General features: G+C 38.2%; 1 protein-coding gene across 5 annotated transcripts in view; it reads left to right on the plus strand.

The window, feature by feature from the left end:
- The first annotated feature begins 226 nt into the window (after nucleotides 1-226).
- Nucleotides 227-22,413, plus strand: part of KCNJ15 (potassium inwardly rectifying channel subfamily J member 15) — a 43,573-nt gene continuing 21,386 nt past the window's right edge. The window contains exon 1 of one of the 5 annotated variants that reach the window (XM_072398297.1): nucleotides 227-576. Coding sequence is in view for 2 of the 5 variants with exons in the window: in XM_072398295.1 (XP_072254396.1) it covers nucleotides 4,511-4,560 (50 nt within the window). In the remaining 3 variants the exon portion in view is untranslated. Of the gene's footprint in view, nucleotides 577-4,472; nucleotides 4,561-5,596; nucleotides 5,776-16,569; nucleotides 16,703-22,413 lie in introns of those variants that run through there. The other 4 variants (XM_072398299.1, XM_072398295.1, XM_072398296.1 and 1 more) reach the window with 4 other exon arrangements.

The following is a 22,413-nucleotide window of genomic DNA, read 5'->3' on the forward strand; positions in this document are numbered from 1 at the left end:
TATCGGGCGAGAAAAATTTGCCGTGTGTACGCAGCTCTAGAGTTCAGCTCTTCCAGAATAACCTTTGTCAGTTACTGTATAAAATCCTCACTGTGAGTTAATCACAAACAAAAAAAAAACTTTATGGAGCCTAGACATTCATTAACTTATGGAGCAAGCTGTGCTTTGATATGCAAAAAGAAACAACTGCAGAGTTTGTCTTGGCCATTAAAGAGTTACAATATGTTGTAGAACAGCTCTTAAGATCACCCACATTCCAAGTCCAGCTATTTCCATTGCAGCCAGGTGTGTGTCTGTGTGTGCACACTGCTGCTGGGTGTTGATTTGCACTACCATGCCACACAACATGTGCAGGGCTGGGGCTTTTTCTTGAGACAAGCTGCTGACATCACTGGAAGTCTTCTCAGATTCCACTTCATAAAACCAGGTACTTACTACTCAGGCAAGAGCAAACTTGTTTCTGGGTTAACCAAAGGAGAGGCGAACAGTTTCCTAACCCCAGCTTTGTTTACCAAAAGACTTCTTCTGCAAGTCATGGCTTAACATCTCCGCACGTCTGTGTACTCTCAGCAACAGGTAAGGTGTCATTCCCTTGCAGATGTTTTACGTTTATTCAAGTATTGGCTTGGCTGACTTGTGTAGACGCTGCTGCCGCTTCCTTATTTAAACTGAATATCAACAGAAAGTGACAAAGTATAAACAGCAATTGGATTCCATCTGTTGACACTGTAAATCTTGTTTGTAACATTCTTTTATTTTCAATGTATGTTGGCACCGACTCGCTGTTAAGTTGCAGAATTTAAAAAAAGTTGGCAATCCTATTTTTGTAAATGTAATTTTTAAAAGAATTATTTAGCAATTGCAAAATATAGAAGGGAAATGTATTCATACTAGTTCGTGGGTGTTGGAGGCGACGAACACATCGGGCGTGCATACCTGGTTTGGGCAGGTGACATATTTCGATATTGTACAGGGACACAATTGCAATTGCTGCATGCATGCTTCAACAATTTGTCACATGCTTTATCACGCCAGCATTAAGTTTAGCAGGCGGAGAAGTTATTGCAGGCAAAATGGCACCAGCTTTATCCAAATCTGATGTAAAGGTATATTAAGGGGCCTGTTTGCCCATGGTCAAGATTCACATAACTTTGCTCTAAAGTTTTCTTTCTTCTTAAATTTTGGGTGACTATGTGTAACTTTTGGCTGCAAATATTTTTTGTGATTGTCTCCAGTGGACAGTTGAACAAATGAGCACTGTACACATATCACCATTATCTTCTATGGCGAAGGGAGTGAAGAGAATGAGAGAGTGGCAGCCTGGTGTGCTGCGCTCCATAGGAATGAACATCGGTTGTTCATCGATCCTCGGATGTCAGGGGACTGCTGTACACTTGTCAGATGACGGCTTTTATCATGATAGGATGATTCTACTGGAGGCTTCAAGGACAATCTGCTTAGGGAGGTTTGCATGGCAATGCAACAATAATAAAACTGATAAAAGGAATAAAAAGGATATATATCTTTTAGGTTTACCATTTAAAAATATAACTTTAGAACAGTAAACTGGCAGCTGAGAAAAAAAAACACCATAAATTGTGTTCCAATTTGCTCCCAAAGAGAAAAAAAATCCTTTCTATTCCCAGACATTCCAATATTGCTTGCACCAGCATGTTTTTTTCTCCTAAATATTGGCTTCTTATATTTTTAGAAAAACATCCAACCCTTCTAGGAAGCAATCCACTAATCTGATTAGATCTAGTTCCTGTGCAAGTTTTTATTTCATTTTCACAGCTTTTACTATTAAAAAAACTTTTTTCCATTACTGGCATTGACTTTAAAGTGAATAACTTTGCAGTAAGTTGAATAAATGGACCATTAATATATTCATAAAAGGTATGCATATTCCTCTCCTAATTGCTTTTTCTTTAAGATGATTCCATTTATTTGTCTGGTCATAATAAATAATCAATTCTTTGGTGATTGGTTTCCTGGCATAGAGATGAAAAGAAGGTTATAGGGGTAAGTTTTCTAACCTTGTACAAGGTCACCTACAAGAGACATACCTGGATTGTACACGCATAAAGAAAACATTCCAAAGCACATTCAGGTATCTGCAACCAGAATTGTCTAGTTACAAGATTCTCCTTTACGTAAAAAGATCATCACATGTCCTTTATATTTAAACCTCCGGCCTGAAGGAATTATTTTAGTGTAAAATCTGCTGGTTGAGTGATATTTATGGTATACTGTACATAGTGAGTTGTGAATAGTTAGGAAATGTGTCACCATTCATAAACAACCAAATTTGGGTTTATTTTTTCTTTTGGTTTTGCATCATTTAACTTGGATATATTACTGTGCAGTATTTTAACTGGAGTTATATTATTTGGTTGGTGAGATAGAAGAGTCAAAATGGTAATGGTGGTAGACCAGGGGGGCATGGAGCTGATCAGGGATTGTGGAGAGTAAGAAAACAAAATGTAGATGAATATGGATGGGGTAAGGAAAAGGAAACTGAATGTGAGTTGATTAAGTACTGAAAAAAGGAAAGAACAAAGGCAGAGAATGGATTGTCATAGATAAAGGGATGAGATGAAAAGTAGAGAGCTCTGGTGTTAGGCTATAGAGCAAGCTAAGCGTGATATAGAGTGCTGGATATGATTGCTTGATAAGTGAGAATAATTGCAACCAGGAGAAAATTGTAGAACGGAAGCCAGTGGATAGTGGTGAAAAGGTTTGAGGACCATATATTACGGGATGAAGAGCATTTTAGGGCATGGTGACCGAAGAATATCATAGAACCAGAAAAGGGTCACTCTTCTTGGTGGAACACATTCCTATAGAACCAGAACATGAAAGCAGTGACATGGCAGCAGCAATAGGGCTTAAAGCTGCTAGGGATTAGAGAATGATTGTAATGCTGAATGTATCAGACAATATTGTGGAAAAAGATTGAGGTTTAGTGCCGATGGTGAGGTATGGCAGGGAATTTTCTGTGGTTGGAAACAAAAACGTAGTGTTGGAGGGATGCCAGAGAACATCATATGGACATGGAAGTGGTCATCTGAGAACGATTCCATCTATAAATGAATCTAGTGAAGATGATGAAGCAGAAGTTAGACAGGGTTGTGGGTAGTATGTAGGGATGTGCGCATTCCTGGTGGATCAATGTGTGGATGGGATATAGACACTAATGACAAGAATTACCTGGATATGGGCATTACTGATTGAGCAATATGTGTATTGTGAACTGTCAACATTGCAATGCAAAACTCCAGAAGGGTTTAGATCCCAAGTGAAACATGTGTTTTCCTGTTACCCTGTTGGTCAAATTTTCTAGCAATGGAAAAGAAACTTCATCTATTTATAGACACACAAAGTGAAGAACTGAAACTGTCCTAAAAGAATATGAATCATGATATGAACCATGATTGTTGTGAGCAGCTGGCCCGGGGTGGACACATAGATCTATGCACTGAACATTCACAGGGAATGTCGGGAGAAATACCATTAAAGAAAGGAAGTGTCATATAACATATATAATATATGTATTAGCTATTGCAATTTGTGCCCTTTCTTGAAAGGGGTAAATCAGGCTAAATAGGTCAACATACGGACATGCATTACAGCCCAATCACAAAAGTGTAGCTACAGGCATAACATTTTGTCTCTAACTATATAGGTAACAGGGTAGAGTGTTGATAAAGCAAGGGTCCAACCATGAACTGTGTGAAAAAGAGCATGGGAAAGATGATGGTTTAATATGGACAGGATAAGGAGAAATAGAGGAAGAAGAAATGCATGGCTGTAGACCAGGAAAGCATAAAGGGGATAACGTAATAGATGTTCATGGCAGAGAATGGAGGGAAGTGAGGAATTGGTCTTGACACATTGGGAAAAGAAGAGAGAAAAGAACAAAGCAGAAATGAATTGGAGAGGAGGCAGTATCAAGTATGAGAAGAGTTAAACAGAAGAGGAAATTCGACAGAAAGTAGATGACCATGGACAGGGGGAACCCCCAAAAATGTTGTGGGATATGATTATGATCAGAGGATTTTAGAAGCTAAACATGATCCCATGGATCATTGGGCGAATAGGTAGTAATGGCTGGAGGGCAAAAGGAAAGGTGATTTTGGAAGAAGGTTGAACAAGAGCTAGTGTGGACCAAAGGGAGTAGGACATCAAATGATCTTGACCCACTTGGAGACCGGAGGAACTGGCCACAAACTGAAAGGTGAAAGAGAGAAAACAACGGGGGACTGGGATTACTTGTCAATGTATGAAATCTTATTTTTCTTTCTTGAGGTGGAAGCAGCAGTTGTCACTCTTTCTGCTTTTAACATAATATGATTTATGTCTGACAAAGGGTATGACTAAAGGGTTGGCATTTAGGAGGAAGGGCTTAGCACTTGAAGGATGGACTTATACTTGGAGGACAATAGGAACCATGTTCTAAGATAACATACCTCAAAAATAGAAATCTTTTTTGGAGAATGGGTAGTGTAGAATGGAACACAGAATGGAACACAGAACGGGTGTTAAGACAGCAGGCACAAGGTAAAGATTTGATGAACTATGCACATAACTGGGCATCAGAGGGTTTGTACTTCTAAATACAGGAGATTCACCTATTTTGCAACTGTGTTTATATACCTAAATTTATAAATGAGGTAAAACGTGTTTTCATTATGCAATGAAAGTATTTTTTAGGGTTTTATATATTTTATTTAGTATAGTTTTATTTTTTGTAGTGAATTCTAATCAGCCCGTATATTGTGGAGCCCACACTAATACAAACAAATCTCTGGGACAGTAAGTTAAGACAACTCAAACTGATAGCAAAAAAAAAATAAAATGATAAAAAATACAGGGCTCAACCATTCCCTATTTTTTTTAGAACAAAGTTTTGGCTTTACATACACAATAATCTTTTAAGAAGTCCTGCAAAATATAGATAAATTCTAACAATTGGTGTATTGAATCATAAAACTGAAACAATCATTTGTGATACATGCATGGCCAACAGAAAACCCAACAAAAAGTTTTGGTTGGATTTGGCTTTAAAGTGTTTTTGTCACCACAAGGCCACTTGTAGTTAAGGTCTATACTGTGTAAATGGAATCAATATACTTTATTTTCCAAAGATCTGTTTCTTTAACTGTAGTTTGCTTCTCCGAGCTGATGATTGGCATTTCGGGATCTGTCGAATATTAGCCCTTCTGTCACTTGCTGTGGTTTCTTTTGCCAGCTCATACATCTAATAGCGATCTATGAACTGGGAAGAGCAACCATGGGAGGAGTGAGGATTTATATACCCGTAATTGTAGAAAATTTGCACCAGGATGAGGAGCAATAAAGTGGTAAGATTTGATGGCACAGGTCACTGGAAAGGTAAATATAATATATTTCTATACAAATAACCTTGTGTTGAAAGGGTCACTTTAAGAAAACTCTCACTGTAATTCTTAAGAAGTTTTGCCATTACACAAAACCGCCTGTGCCGTTATTACTCTGCAGCTTTTTCTTTATTTCAGCCACATCCTTTTTTACTGTCATTTGTGAAAGCAGGCAAAGGAAATGTTTTGCAATTGTGATGATGAAATTTCAGAAGCGGACAGAATCATCTCCTCTGCCCGGTGTATTTACACTGGAACCGAATACTATGGCAGCTTTAGGTTTTTCTATTCACTATCAGATAGGCCTGTGGGAATGGGAAAATTAAATACAACCAGACTGAAGGATGAAGAGCTGGAACATCAACATCCTACTGGGGTAAGTTAAACCCATCACTGGCTGTTTGATTGTTAACATTGATTGTTATCCGACTTCCATTCACAGGGTGAATGTGTTACTTTGTTGTTGACTTTGAGTTGTTTCAGTGTTTTTTTTGTCTTCTTTAAATAAACGCTGGTGGACCTTTTGTCTACTATGGCAGTCTGTACCATACAGAGTGTTTTTTTATGTAACTGGCTTACCTTAAAGTAGGTTTAAACCCTAATCAGACAATATTTTGTTGGTATCATAAACAGTAATTTTTTTTTAATGTAAAAAACAATTTTTTCACCTCTATTCTTTGTTGATTCTCGTCTTTGCTTATTTTTTTTAACCTTGTTGTCTACATGCACTTGCTCTAGTGCAGGCATGGGCAAGCTACAGCCTGTGGGCCGTATACAGCCCAGTAGGATGTTTCTCTGGCCCTTTGGGCGGACCGTGGCTCCAGCTCCAGCAGGGTCAGGAGAAGGACCTAACTGAGGGGGGCACTCCGGCCAGACCCGCGGAACACGTCCCCTGGATCTGAGCCTGTGATGGGAGTGTGGGCAGGTTGTGGGCAGTGACACAGCGCGTCCACTCTCCCATTGCAAACACAGAGCCTGGGTTATGCCATCACGTTCGGTGGCGTCATGATAGCATAACCATGCCCACTCTCCTATTGGCCCGGCCCCTCTGTCAAATTTTATTTCAGATTGTGGCCCCTGACTAAAAAAGTTTGCCCACCCCTGCTCTAGTGCCATCAATGCTCTGAACTGGCTTCCTAGGACTATGCTTACACTAGCGATATAGTTGTGTGGTTACCACTTCCTCATATCACTGAAATGCTATCATGGAAGAAATTATACCTTTAGTGGTTCAGTACTGCTTACTGGTGCCTGCTGTCAACTGTGCAAGCTCTGGTTCTTTAGGTAACAGAAGTGCAAGAATGTGGGCAGCTGGCATGGTACCAGCTGCATGGAACCAAAGGGAAATGCTTGTTCCAGCCACAAGTCTGAGTCCGGGCTTAGGCTTTGTACAAACGCCAGACTATTGTCGCCCATGCGGCGAATGGTCACGCTCATCCTGCCCAAAAATCTGACATGTGTACAGTGGTCTCCAAATGTAGTTCATTGATCCGTCCAAACTGGTTAATGAATGTATGATTGGAAATTACCGTAATTCATGTCAATGGAGGGGGTCATATTAAGGTGCCGCTTGCTCGTCCTACTAATTTCTCTCTCCATAGAACAAAATGGGTGCTGTGTGTGCAACATTTGTTTATTCATCTGCCACTGAAACCATCAGTAAAGATTGTTTCTTATAACAGAAACTGAAAGTGTGTTCCTAGCTCTAAGCTGCGTACACACTTGCAGTAATTATCGTCCGCTAATCGTTAACAAAAAAAGTGCACATTGACTGACCGACGGCGCTGACGAACGAGGATTGACGCTGGAAGCGAACAACTGTCCCAACGGATCTGATTTAGCGACGATAGTTCACTATCTATTGTGTGTACAGTCATTCAGTGATAGTCGATAGTTCTGCAGTACACTTTCTTCTTTACATGTCACATCCTGCATAGTTCAAACGATCGTATCTAGCGTGTGTACACTATTGGTGGATTATATTTGAATGATCGTATTATTACAACATGTACAGAATTGTGCACAATACGATCCTTTAAAATAATTGTGCATAATCGTTCGTTTCCAACAATAATTATTGCAAGTGTGTACCTAGCTTTAGTGTCAATGGTGAATGAATAACAATAAATGTCCACTATGGTGACAATGGGTGACACGATGAAGGTGTAAAGTCTCTCCATAGTGTGACAGGGTGACAATGCAAAGGGCACAGTTGGGAAACTTGAACAGAGTGTTATAACCCAAAAATATTGAATGCATCTCTCGCAGATTTCCTGTATCTGGAGGAAACATGCATTTAAAAAGCAGATCCCTCTGTTCATCACCCTCAGTTTGGATTTCTTGTTTTTAAAAATGTAATATTTACCTACCAAAAATATTATACTAGACATTTTAATAAACTTAATTTTTTTTCATATTAAAAAGCCAGTATGAAGAAACCATTGTGGCAAAAAATTGTGGCCGGGGTGTCTTCTGCCTGTAAATTCCAGAAAAGTTAGAAGGTAATAAGGGACCTGATTAATGACCTCCAAAGCAGGATTGACAGGTCTTTTTTTAAATGGCAATTTAAATAATATTAAACAAACTATGACATAACATAAACATGTAAAACTTATGTGAGATTTTAATCATTGGGTGTACATTTACTTTGGGAAACCAGTTACACACGTAATAAACTTGTTGCAATAACTAAAATGTAACTTGTGTGCCAAGGAGTTTCCCAATTTCTGGGGTGGTTGACTATTTTCATAATTTGTTAACATTCTTTTATTACTGGTTATTGAGTGGATAACTGATGAAATAAACATTTCAATACAAATTTGAATAATCAAGATGTTACTTGTATCTTAATAACTGGGTTCTTTTATTGGGGACACAAACAACTAGAAATATTCCCATTCCTTTTGGCTTTATCGCACTTTGTAGCCAACAGGGAGGTGAAAAAAGAAAAGTGAACTAAACAACGATCACAGGGACCCCTTTGAGTTTTCTTTGGTAGAGCATCTGGTTTATAAGGTACGTGTGATGCCATTCTCTAAAGTCGCCTATTAGAAATCTCATGAAATATTTGAATTCTAATGTACATTTTAACATTTTATATCTACAGCTTTATATTAATTTAGGGTTCTTGTTCAGGCTCTTTCTGTTAAAGCTTGTTACATCTTCACAGCTCTGCTTCTGTGTTGTCACGCTTTTACATGAGCTTTCAAGGAATATTATGTTCTTGAAAAACATTTTTTCAATTACAGATTCATTTGGAGAATAGGATTTTCTATGGAGGATACAAGATTTAAATTTGCAATATTACAATTTTAGGATACTAATAACTTGTATTTATAAAGCACCATCACTTTATGCAGCGCTGTACAAAGTCCATAAGTCCATGTCTCTAGCTGTCCCTCAAAGGAGCTCACAATCTAATGTCCCTACTATAGTCATATATCATTAACACAGGCATAGGGCAATTTTGAGGGGAGGAAATTACCCCAACTGTAACTTTTTTTGGGATGTGGGAGGAAACCCACACAAAGAGGGAGAACATAAAAACATCTTGCAGATAGTGTCCTGGATGAGATTCGAACCTGGGACCTAGCGCTGCAAAGGGAAGAATGCTAGCTGCTAAGTATGAGTATAAGATGCATAACAACTCTTCTAAATCTTGGTGTGCTTTGTGTATTTCCTCCAGCTCTGTGCAGTAATCCAGCATTAAACTTTGTCTTTGTGCAATCCCCACAAAAAGCTCTTTTAAAGTGGAACTAAAGAGTAAAATAAAAAAATTGTGACCAGGCAGGTTATTTATTGCAGAAGGGACAGGCAATATTACTTTAGCAAAAAACTTACCTGTCTGTTCCCAACTTTTTAAGTATACTCCCATATCTTTGCTCCAAAATAAGCGCTGCCATCTTTACCCTCTTATCTGGGTTCATGTCTTCAAGATTCTGATTGTTCAGGATGGCATGTGCATGGGTGGTATTTGCGGTATGCCAGGATACCTGGTACATTGAGTATATTTTGCATAACTGATTAATGAATGTACGGCTGGAAATGACCGTAATTCATGTCAAAGGAGGGGGACATAGTAAGGTGCAGCTTGATCACCCTACTACTTTCTCTCACCATAGAACAGAATGGGTGCTGTGTGTACAGCATATGTTTATTCATATGCCACTGAATCCCCGCACATTAAGTATATTTTGCAAATGATACATTTCAGAAAAGATTACAAACAAGCAGGTATGTATGTTTTATTGTAGAAAGAAAACTGCCTGTCCTTTCTGCAAAAACACAACTTGCCTGATCACAATTTCTTTTGTCTTTATGTATAGTTAGCCTTTAAAGAGCTCTCCCCTTTTGCCAATATTCAATGGTGCTACTCTCCAATCACTGTGACTTTTCTAATTCTCTTCATCTAAAAGAAGAAAGAATTTCTTACAAATCACATTATTTGTGGGCTAGGTCCACAATATTTTGGCAATATGGAAATATTGATAATTGCAAGCAAGTCTTATGTCTCTGACAGATGAGCGGTCTCCCTATATTTGACTATTTTTTTTAAATTCTCTCTGAGTATCAGGTGTTTTGTTGTGTGCTGTAATTTCACCTGTAATTAGGTATATTCCATTGTTTGTGGATTAGGGGCCACTGAAGATTCTGAGTTTATTTTGTAGTGCTGTTACGGAAAAGTAAATATTAGGTAAACTTTAGTTGTATTGTAGGCATATTGTGTTTTGTCTGGGTGTTTAGATTCTCACCTTTACCAAAAGAGTTCCCACATTTCGAAGTGTCCCATTGTTTGGCCAGAAAACTAGGTGACTTTTTTTCCTAATACAACTTGAACAAAAACAGCAAAATCTAAAAAATTTGTATAGAACACTATATATAGAATAAGCAGTGGTTCCAATTACATGTTCTGTCAATGCAATAGATTAAAAACTAATGTGACAGTGGCTCCACCGCCCTGGGATCATTGGGATTGATTGTATCTCTTTTTATCATTTGCCTAATGAGGATGTTTTTCAGCATATTTTCATGTGCAATAACTTTTGTACATGAAAAGAACTAATTGTCATAAGCTTTGGTATTCTTTTTTGAAGTATGAATACATACAAGGTTCAGTTGTAAAAGTACTTATTGACAATATATATGATTTTAGATTGGGGCTGATAATGATTGCAGGATTGAGACCATTTTGGATCTGTGGTATTGGCAAACTCCATGGATGACACGCAATTGGCCCTAGATTTTGTTTATGTAAATTGATATTTCAAAGAAGACATCCCGGTATTCTTCCAAAAAAATTAAAATAAAATAAAAAAAAAACACTATGATTAGATAAGAATAAATTATGTATGATTTGCCATGTTTCTATACAGGAGCTTTCAGCAGTGGGAGACCAAAATTAAAATCTTAGGACAGAAAGTGATGCCCAAATTATGACCCCAACAGTTACCTTCAGTGATGTAAAAGTAACCGTGTGTTTGCTTATTCAGCTTTCCTTTGCTACAAGTTTTAAATGTAACCGTTCTCCATTCAAAGGTTCCCGCAAAACACTTCTTGTAGCATTACCTTCAGCTATATAGTACATGCGTTTTACCAAAAAAAGGAAATTGAAGTTGAATAATCCATGATGGAGTTCTCATTGCTTCCTATCAGATTGTTCGACAGGATTCCTTATTTTAAATGCAATTATTCTTTCATTCTAATTAATTTATTTCAGGGTGCAAAACTGACCAAAGCCTGCCTGTTGGCCAAATTTATTATTGATTAGTCTTCCTTTTCATTTCATTCACTTTTGAGCATATTAACAAATCTCAATTGAAATGCCTAAAATTGTATATGATTAGGGGTACTGACATTTTATTGAAAGCTGTGTTCATTTTCTATAGGGAAATGATGGCTTAAAGCAATGGAGATATTGATTAGAACAGGTATGAGAATCAACAAAACATTTGATTTTTATCTCAAAGGTACACTTGTCCTTTAGTGTTCTATCTAAGGCTGAAGAACTAATAAAGTTAAAGTTTAGACGCCATAAAAGAGTCATAAATGTTTGGAACACAGCTGCCATTGAAATGTTCTTCATTTGTACTTTGCAATTTTTCCTTTTACCTATAACAAGGTCAGGAGATTTCTGAGAAAAATGGAAGCTGATTTTAAAGAATTATTGACAAACATAAAAGAATACAGGTTGGATAGTTACACTTAAAAAGTAATTCAGTAATTGTTAGGGCCGGACAATTTTGGATAGGGTGGGGTTACAATTTATGGTGGGTGTTATGTTGGTGTCAATATGGAACCACAGTAAAGGGATTTGTAAAGAACCGCGAGTGCTGACATTTTTGCCTTTTAGGTGTTCATTTCTGTCTGTAACTCCATCTGGGGTGAAGAGTTGTTCCTGCTCTTCCGGCTCTTCCTGTTTCTTGTGAATCCTATACAAGCAATTTAGAAGACGTTATTATCTTGAAAAGAAGAACATTTTATCATTACTTCTATTCTTGATAAAAGGGACACAAGATAATTACAAGAGATTACAATGAAGACCCAAAAGAGGCTCCAACCTTTCAGAATTCTTTTTACATCTAAAAGGACTTTGTGGGGCAATGGGCTTTAAAGCTACGTACACACTTCCAATTATTATCGTCGGAAAACGAACGACGAACGTTCCTGCACGATATATATATGAACGATCGTATAGCACCGATCCTGCACATAGAGCTAACGACACGATCTTTCGTAGATATTGTACACACAATAGATACGATCGTTTAAGCGATAGAGGAACTATGTGCACGACAGGAAAGTGAACGGACGTACGTTCATCACGCATGCTCTGAACATGGACGATCAACGAACGACCGTACACACGAACGATGTTCAACGATCGTCGCCCAATCCGATCCGCCGGTCCGGTCGTTCGTTTCCAACAATTTTCCTCGTTCGTCGGCGTCGTTGGTTACTTTTTTACGAACGATTTTTTGCCCAATCGATCGTTCGTCGTTCGATTGGAACGATAAAAATTGGAAGTGTGTACGCACCTTAAGTTTAGTTTGTGTAATTATCGGAAACCTTTATATTTATCGAGTTGACACTTGCCAGATAGATTCTGAAATCAGGCTTCCAGTGGACCATGGTTGGCTCAGTGGTTAGCACTCCTGCCCTTCCAGTGCTAGGTGCCAGGTTTGAATATTGGCCAGGACTCCATCTGCAAGGAGTTTGTATATTCTCCCCGTGCTTGCATGGGTTTCTTCTGGGCACTCCGGTTTCCTCCCACATCTCAAAAACATGCAGTTAGGTTAATAGGTTTCTCTCAAAAATTGACCTTAGACTGTAATAAAGACGTATGACTATAGTAGGGATATTAGATTGTGAGCCCCCTTGTTGCACGGTTAGTGATATGACTACGAACTTTGTACAGCGCTTCGTAATATGTCGGTGCCTTTTAAATACTGTGTAATAATAATATCTATCTATCTAAAGATAAATTGTAGGGATTTGCTTAAAAGTATGAAACCAGCCATTTTTTTTCTTCAATTCAGACCTAAACTCAAAAAGTCACCAGGAGGTAGAGCTAATTACCAAAAATAAATTGATAAAAGAGACACGCAATGTGGAAATTCCTTCAGAGATGAAGAGAGGTTGTTAAAGGTTTAAAGGAAGAACAATTCTATATTATTGCCACCGGTTTCGGTATGAGATGTCCTTCAATCTCGATAGTCAAGTTTTACCAACTGTTGGTTGGTGTGTAGTATATATGGCTAATTTGTGTCATAAAACCCTTTTTTATTGGGTAGGTCAATTTCCTTTGTAGAAATGATCAAATGATTCCTAAAAAAAGGAAGTAAAAGCAGGTTCAGGATCACACACCTGGAATTTGCAGTCTTAAAACCAATTTTGTTCCCAATCGTGGACCCCCCAATATCAAAGGTATTCTCCTGTGTACAAAATATAAAAATCCCAAAAATGTAAGAAACATCTTATAAAACAGAAAGCTTTTACAGGTTACTCTTCAGAAACGCCTCATTGACCTGCACTGTAGATCTGTTTATTGTTGCTTCTCAGACAAGTAACATTTCAGTAATGTTAACAGTAAACAGTTTTATTGAATGGTTGTTGTAGGTACAGTTACTGTACTGACTGGCACTTAAGATAATTTAAGGAGTGCTATAAAAAGGAAGAAAACAAGTTTCATGTTCATTCTTTTATGAGGACTAGAAGAGGACAGTGAAGTGTACCTGTCATAGCAGAAACAGCAGAAGTAAGAGTCACCTTGCCCAGGGATATGTTATTCTGTTTCAGTGTTGTCACAATCATGTGAAAATATTAACATTTTTAAACCTCTTAAAGAAGAACTAAACCCTGCATTAATCCCTTATCTCCCGTTCCATCACAATAAACCGCCATCTTATTTCTTCACTTCTTCCTTGCAATCTTTAGCTAGCTTGATATTGAAGAATGTCTAAAATTTTACAAACTGTGCCACTGTCCTGCCTATTATTGACATTTTTGATTACCAGTTAGGATTATTACAATAATGGTGGTCACCTTGGACCCTCCAGGCAGATCTCTTGAGAACCCCAAGGGCAAGGGCGGACAGAAGGAGGTGCAGGGGATTTTGTACTTTCATCAGTGACAAGGAGCCTCCATGGGGACCCTAAATCGGCCTCAGATTCAGTTCTTCAAATAGGCCCACTGTTGGCTACAACTTTACTGCCCAACAGCATAGCTTCCAACTGTTGCACAGTTGGACTGTTACCCATTTAAAACCAAATCCTTTGCCCCCTAATTTCTTCTCAGTTGTCCCTTTTTTCATATTTTTTAAAGATATTGATTTATAAAATTACAACTACCAAAAGTAGTATACTATGCTATGTTTATTACCCACTTCTAAAAAGACAATTTAAAGGAAGAATAGGGATAGAAGAAAGCCCTTGTAGGTTTAACCAGTTCTTTTTTTGCATATTCATGATCCTTATATTAAGGGGGGGGCAATTCCGTTATGTCATTATCAATTAAGCAGATAAAAGGCCTGAAGGGGTTTTCTTATATTAAGGGGGGGGGGGGTGTGAGGGGAGTTATGCGCTCCATACTTTATGGTGTAGGTGTCCCTAAAGGTGGAAAGTAAACTCAATAGCTATTATTAATAACCTGTATTTATATAGCACTGACAAATTACGCAGAACTTTACAAAGTCCGTAATCATATCACTAACTGTCTCTCAAAGGGGCTCACATTCTAATGTTCTTACCATATGTCTTTAAGTCTAAGGTCAATTTTGGGGGGAAGCCAATTAACTTAGGTGTATGTTTTTCTTTTAAATGTGGAAGGAAACTGGAGTACCCGAAGGAAACCCATGCAAACACAGGGAGAATAGGTAGCAGATAGTGTCCTGGCTGAGATTCAAAGCTGGGACCCAGCACTGCAAAGGCCAGAGTGCTAACCACTGAGCCACCATGCTGCCCCTGCTATGGCTTTTTATTATTACGATCTCATATGATTCTTGCAAACAGGTTACAGATTTTGTTTAACACACATTGATCTACATTTTTCCTGCAGACCACATACATCTATGTGCAAAACAACCAAATTCTCTTCATTCTGGAAACTCTGAGCAACATCATTAGCATTTCAGGAGATTCAGCATTTCAGCACTTTAACTGGATCTTCTTGTTCTACCTCTTGCATGCTGAAAGTGTAATAAGTCCTTGTTAATTTATTCATGGGCCTATAGTTTCTTGTCCTGGTTGTACTTATTATTGTCAATATCTCAGGTTTTGATACTTTGGATCAGTAAACTAAGTTTGTTGGTGTTGACACACTGGAGATCATGGAGATGAAATTGGGGAAAAAATTGGTACTTTTGAGGGTAGTAGTTGAAAAGCGCACAGTTAGCTGTTCCCAGGCACATACCAAACTGCTGCTATGCCTTTAGGAGCAACAAACCAAACCACAGGTCAACACGTTTGCCCGTGCTGCCCTTGTGTTTGCGGTGGTGGTGCGGTTCTTCCTCCAGAGCAACATGTCACTTCCAGGAACCATACAGCAACCCTACTACAATACAAATGCATCCAAAAAGCAAATTGCACAAAGTAGTTCTCAACAGCTCCCAAAGACTTGAATCGGATTGACTGATAGACAGGGGGGCTCTAGGATATATATATATATATTTTTTTGTGTATTGAAGAAATTTAGGTTGCCTGTGTAATATTCTATGGGTGGAATTTACAGACTAAAAATCCATGGGGCAGGTAAACCACCAAGGTGGCACAGAGATGCTACATACAGCATAGTATGACCACAGGCTGCTCAACTGCTTCCAAAGACTTGACTGTCAATGCACTCATGGAACAGATTTACAAAAAAAACACTTTCAATTATATATATATATATATTTAAAAGACTAAAAGGGAGCACACATAAGGGAATTTTACTGTTTGAACTAAAAAAAAAGACCCATTGGTTAAGTTACATAGTATGCGGTTTGCAAGACTTTAATGTTCCTTATGAAAATAATAAAGAATATGCTTCTCTTGGCTTGACTCATTCAGAGAAGTCTGTTACTTCAAAGTACGGCGTCTACCTGTTTCCAAGGAATACAGTCTGGTAATTATATTTAAATGGTGGATGATAAAGGCAACGGGAAATGGCACCTGGTCGGGGGAAGTTGTTTTTTCCCATCTGTCAGAGCCAAGACCTCTGTCCAGGACTGTTTAATGAAGCAAAGAGTTATATGCAAAGTATAAAAAAAACAACCAATCAAAAAAATGATCTTACTACAAAAAGTTGAAATACGATTGGCTGCTATTAGATAACATTGACCTTTGTTCTGGCAATGTCAGTGATGAGACCGATCATCTAAAGTGAAGATTATAACAATTATTCACAAATGGGAATTGTAAGCCCGACATGCTTTACCTGCCCAAAATTACATATTTAAGTTTAGCCAGAGGTATAGTGCAAAAATCTATGTCAGCTCTGTGACAAGCTACAGCAATACAATTTGGTCAAGGACCCTCCTAGCCTGTGATTGGATAGTGAAAAGAAAGAACCCCCCACCCCTTTGAGGAACAATAAAGCAGAACTATAGTTCCTTATTAAAAAATTGCAAGCAGGCAATGTCCCTTCTACAATAAAACATTCTTATCTGTTTGTTCATGCCCCCAGGGGTGCCAGGTCTGAATGAGCTCCCATGTCTGGCCAGTCAAAGTGACCGATGGTCCAATCTTTAGAAGAGTGGTGGAAAACAGTAACACTATGCCAGAGCAAGGGCAGGTGGCTGAAAAAAAAAAAATCTAGCAATCAGGCAGGTAAGTTTATTTTATTGCGGAAGAGATATCACCTGTTCTCCTCACCCTAAAGAACCTGCCTGGTCAGAATATTTTATTTTAATAGTAATTAAGAACCTCATGTTGCAGCCAGAACTTTCTTATCATGGGCATCAATATGCCACACAAATATATTATAAAAGCTTGATCCCAATACGCATTATTTGTGATTCGTCTTTGTGTATTTCATTTTACACTGCTTGTACGGCAGTCTGTACAGCCTATGTCCACCTGTTACAGAAGAGCAGAGCTTTGAGCTTTCTTTCCCACTTGTAATAATATTTGTAAGACCTTAAAACTTCCCTGTACTGTCAAAGTGTTCACAGAGGCAGCCTGAGAATGAACTCAGCAGAAACAGCTGTGATTATAACACAAAGTATTTCTTATAATAGGTCAGTGCACAGAGCAGAGCTGTGCAAAGTGCGAAGACTCACAGCAGCCAATCAAAAATGTTATTTAGGCTGCTTTGACTGAAGTCTAATTGTCTGAAATAAGTGACAAAATGAAATATATAATAGAAATGCTAGAATGGTCACACTGGGGCATAATAATTATTATATCAAGAAAGTGATCAGGAATTTGATTTACACCAGGGGAATTCAGTTACAGTCATAGGGGTTTCTTTTAGGTCCAAATTATATATTGTTTTACATTAAATATCCGACGGCACTTTTTGCACTGTGAGTGTATTATTAGAAAGCATTGTTGTCTAATGTTCCCCCCATGAATCTGGGTACGATTAGAATTGCAGTTTTGCTTGTTAGCACCATTGCATGGTTTAATGTTCTCCCATAACACCATTGCAGCAGTTTTTACAAGTACTGCCAAGTATCGGGAAACCCACCTGAGTCCTAGTCATGAGGTCCAAACATTATATCTTTGGGATAGGGAAGTGCTATAGGCCTGAGAAAGCTTTAGCTAAATGAATGTGGAAACTTCTATAACAAGTTTTGGTGGTTGTCGCGACAGATCAAGAGGATGGAGGATCCTGTTAAAGGTAAGTATAATCCCTTATTAAGCCAGCCTTTAAGAAAACTGGTTACTTTGTCTTGTCCAGGAGAGATATGGATTTAGTTTAAAAAGATTTAAACCTCATGAAGTCCCAATTCTTCCCCCAACTTGCTATCAATAATTTTTCAGTAGACCTCATGAATATGCTTTACAAGGATTAAGCTTCTTTGGTTTACCAATTGGCTACATCATGACCTTTGAAAGGCTGTGATGTGAACCATCTCTGTGTGTTGTGATATATGAAAGTGCAGTTGCGTATAGACCTGCATTATGGTGCTTTGATGGCACCGTTAAAAATCATGGGACATGAAACAACACATGCAACATCATCTGAATTATCTTCAGATCATGTAAATTCAATTTTAAATCTTGGGTCAACTTTTTTTGTCCATGGCATTAAATCCTTTCACTTACCTAAAAAGTAGCGAAAAGCGTGGGGTTAATAAGACTAGCACATCCATGTATAGTAAGGGTAACCCTTGCCCATGATGTTTAATGGGCAAGGTAAATACTTTTTTGCTGGTATTTCCTATGTATGAATATTATTACAAATACATAATTCTTTGTTTGAAACCAAGGCCAAAAGCCCCGTCTTTTCTTTCCATTTTTTCTCTATACCTACCAAAAATGTTCCCAGTGATCCTGCCAGTTCCTTTGATGAAGTCACACATCCATGTATTGGGGTCATTTTGTATCCTGGCTTCCTAAATGGGACACACACCCTGCATTGGTATAGCATGGCAAGCTTGTATTCCACCAGTGGGATTGTTGCTGACCCAGCCATGCTCATGTAGAGTGACACAGGTCTCCAGTAGGTAAAGTGGCTCCTGGGTGCTCCTATGTCATTTTTTTTATCCCAACCCAAGGGACCTAGAAACATATTTTAAGGCACCCTAAATACTTTTGCAACTTGGTAAATTAGGGTCATTGTTCTCTGCAATGACTCTCCTGAATTTCTGACTTATCACAGAAATATGTGCATCTATTCTATGGAAAGTTACATCATCAGTTCTTTATCATGATACCGATATGAAGGGTCCTGTAATCTCAGATGAAAGTGAGATATGACACTGTACGTAAGGAGATTGACTGTGAATGTGATAAATCCATATCCTATCTATACATATATCTGTGTATAAGGAGGAACAAGGTCTCATGGGTCTGATGTGGTTATCCCATATAGCTGGGCTGTTTAAAGGTCATCTCCATCTGAATATATTGTTTTATTGTTATATAGTTATAAGTGAAACACATTCTTTAAAATGAAGGGGAGTTTAGAACCCAAGGTGGTATGTATCTTCACCACCATATCTCACAGTTTTGCTCAATCATGCAGAAAGTACAGAAAATTATCAGCTAAATGGTTTTCAATTGGCAAGATCAACAAATTTTTTAAAACATTACGGATGAAGCCAAACATTGTAATGATAAATTTACTATACCTAAAGGGACCAAATATGAGACTTTTTTTGTTAGGCTCTTATTTATTAAGGTGGGTATCATACTTTTGTGCCTAGGGCAATCAAAAAGTAGTGATGATAAAAGGACATTGTTATGGCCTGTGTTGGCTAACTTTTTTTAGCTTTTTCACAAAGCCTACAGTAAAGTAAAACCTCTTTGAAGCAGGTCAGTTTCAGGTTATAAGCAGGTCACATGTACCGGTCAATGACTTCAGAATGATCTCAAACTAATTACATCAACACAAACCCAAAGCCTGCCAACACATAACCTATAATGAACTATTACTGTAATCTTTGATGATACTTTCCATTTCAGAGTGAAAAGGCTAATTGAACTACTTTAAAAAAAAGCAACATGAACAAAAAAAACTGGGTCATTTTTTCCTGCTGAATCGGTCAGATTTACAGAGAATATTATTTTTTCCAGTTTAACTAATTTTCTTATTTTTGTAACCGAACTCCACAAACTATTAGCACAGATGTTTAATATCCCCAACGGCTGGGTTCATTTAGATCGATTTGTTTGAGTTCTGCTGAACAAATATGGCATAAACGACCTCTTTTCATGGAACAAAGCGGCACTCGTTTCATAAGCTGGCGACACATTAATATTCAAGAAGATCATTTGTGAGTGGTTTGATCCGCAGAAATGAGGCAATTCAGCTCTAACGAGGCGACAAAACCCTGTTTATTTTTTTGAATGGTTTTTAATTTTTATTTATGTTCAAATAATGAAAAGCTTTATTCAAGGAAAGATAATAGAGAAACCAAATAGATTTGGATGTTTAAGCAGCTATAAAGGCCACTTCATATAGGAATCACATTTTTGGGGCCTTGGGGGAATTTCTGCATGGCTGCTGCAGTGTTCATCACTCCAGACAATGCAATGGCAAATGTGTCCCTCTTGTAGCTTTCCTAGTCTCCATGGAGAGAAGCTAAATGGAAATATCTGTTTTGGTTGAATTGTGGTTAAAGTGTGCAAATATGGTTTTCTAGGGTTGCAATTGCTTGGTAGGTTTCAGCTCTGCCCCCTCAACTACCCCTTGGTTCTCAAAAATAGAAAAAGCAATGATTCATGGTGCAACTGTCCTCGTCTCACTCTTCCTTTAATGTTTGGCTGGTCAGATTCACTAGCAGAGGAAACCTGTGCAGGTTATATATATAAGTTGCAATTGGTGACCTCTCCCTGAAATTGCTATTTGCTTGCTTTTTACCTCTGTACTTTCTATGTCATTGACCTGGAATGAGTACACAGCATTGAAATCATAACTAATGAAGTGCATAATTGTTCCAAGCCAATGACTCAAAGTGCTAAAATCTGTGGATCAGCATGACAGCAAGGCAAGCAAGTAGTAGGAAACTGAAGCCCACATATTACTCTCACTTTTACACTCACATAGTACAGGTTCAGAAACATTCTTCTAATATTTAGAAGATCAGGGGTAGTTTTGTTTCATTTTCAAGTGATTCCAAAAAGAGAAGGTTTTGGTTGACATCTACACCTGGGGTTGCCATCTTTCTTGGTGAAAAATTCATTTTTTCGTATAGATAGCATGGGCAACAAGGTCAATTTTCATGGATAACAAGGCCAATACCAGCCATGTTGCAACCCTACAGGCTATGCATCTTCTACTTCCCATTGGAGTAAACCCTCCGTAACATTCACTAGCCAATGGGACCACTGTGTATGGTGGCAAGCGGCCAGTTGCAATGTCGCCATGGCTTCACCATTCTTTTTTGGTTGTTTAGGGCAGTACTACCCCTGACACGGCTCTCACCATCAACCAAAGTTGCAGTTTCTTTAACAATAATTTTATTAGAAGAATATTGGGGATAAGGGATACAGAAATCAATAAGTGGGAGTATTGCTAAAATATGAACAACAGGAAAGTTACAATGCATACTAACAAGATACTATAATATAACAATACTAACCGCAAGTCGGGGGGAGGGATGTGGAGATGGGGCAAGGGGAATCTGTGGGTAGATGAGGGGGCTATTAAGGCAGGATAAAGGCGAGGGGGTGAGAAGGAAGTGTTCTCACTTGTATTTGTACTCGGGGGGTGCAAAGCGCCTGCAGCCGAAAAATGTCCAGGAATCCGGAATCACATCTAGATAGCTGTGGACATGAGGGGGTCGGTGCAGAAAGGCAATCTATACCACTATGAATTTGTCATGTGTGCCTGGTTAAGCCTCTTCTTTATTTATATATCCAAAATGTAAAAAAAAGCTCTATTCCTAGAGTTCTGCATGACCTAATTGAATTAATTAGTACATTTAATGTTTTGGGAATATAAATATATTTAATAGGGTGTTTTGTCTGAAATTCTACCTTGAATAATAACATTTCAGAACCGGTCATTTGCCATCATTGACAACATCCAAAGTACAGGAGAGGATGGTAAAAAGGAAAGCTGAACCTGACATCATTTTTCAAAGGGCAACACATTTGTCCAGCTCATTACAGTAAATCAATAACAAGTTACGTAAGGCTGCAGATTAGAGAAATTAATGCTTTTCGGGTTTAATATCATCCTGGTCCGTGGAATTTTCAGATAATCATTCCAAGACATGGTTACACAGTTACGTAAGGAGTTAGACATATGGCCACCAAGTTCAACCTTACAAAGGAGAACAGAAGGGCGTTATGTCAAGACCTTGCCAGGCAAAGAAAAACAGAAGGGCATTCAACAAGACCTTGTAAGGTTAACTAGTTACAACCCAATCAAATTGGTTAATGTAATATTGTACCAGTTACACTTTACAACGCACAATGTGTTTTTAGTTTAACAACCCAGACCTTCTTCAGATAGCAATAACATCACTTCTATTGCTCAACTGCTCGGTTTCAAAAGTTACCACGCACGTAAATAAACCTGGTGAATGACCTTGATAAATTCTGAGGAATGCACTGCAAACAGAAAAAAAAAATGCAAAGTAGCCTGAAGAATGAATGTGAGTGTTAAACTGTTACAAAACTGGGCAATTCAATCCGAGCAAATTAGATTTAAAAGACAGAAGCAGAGGTCATCTGTCATGATGAACAGATCTAAAGATACAGGTAGTTAAGGTTACTTTTACATATCCTAAAAAATTAGGATTTGCCCCACATTCATTGGAAGGAAAGTCCCTTCATCATAAGAACCAACAGGGTGGCTAAGCAAGTGAGTGGGAAGGGGCTAAGCTTGACTGTTGCTACAAAAGCCAAAGATTGCATATAAC

This window comes from Pyxicephalus adspersus, chromosome 1 (genome assembly GCF_032062135.1).
Source record: "Pyxicephalus adspersus chromosome 1, UCB_Pads_2.0, whole genome shotgun sequence".
NCBI lineage: Eukaryota > Metazoa > Chordata > Amphibia > Anura > Pyxicephalidae > Pyxicephalus > Pyxicephalus adspersus.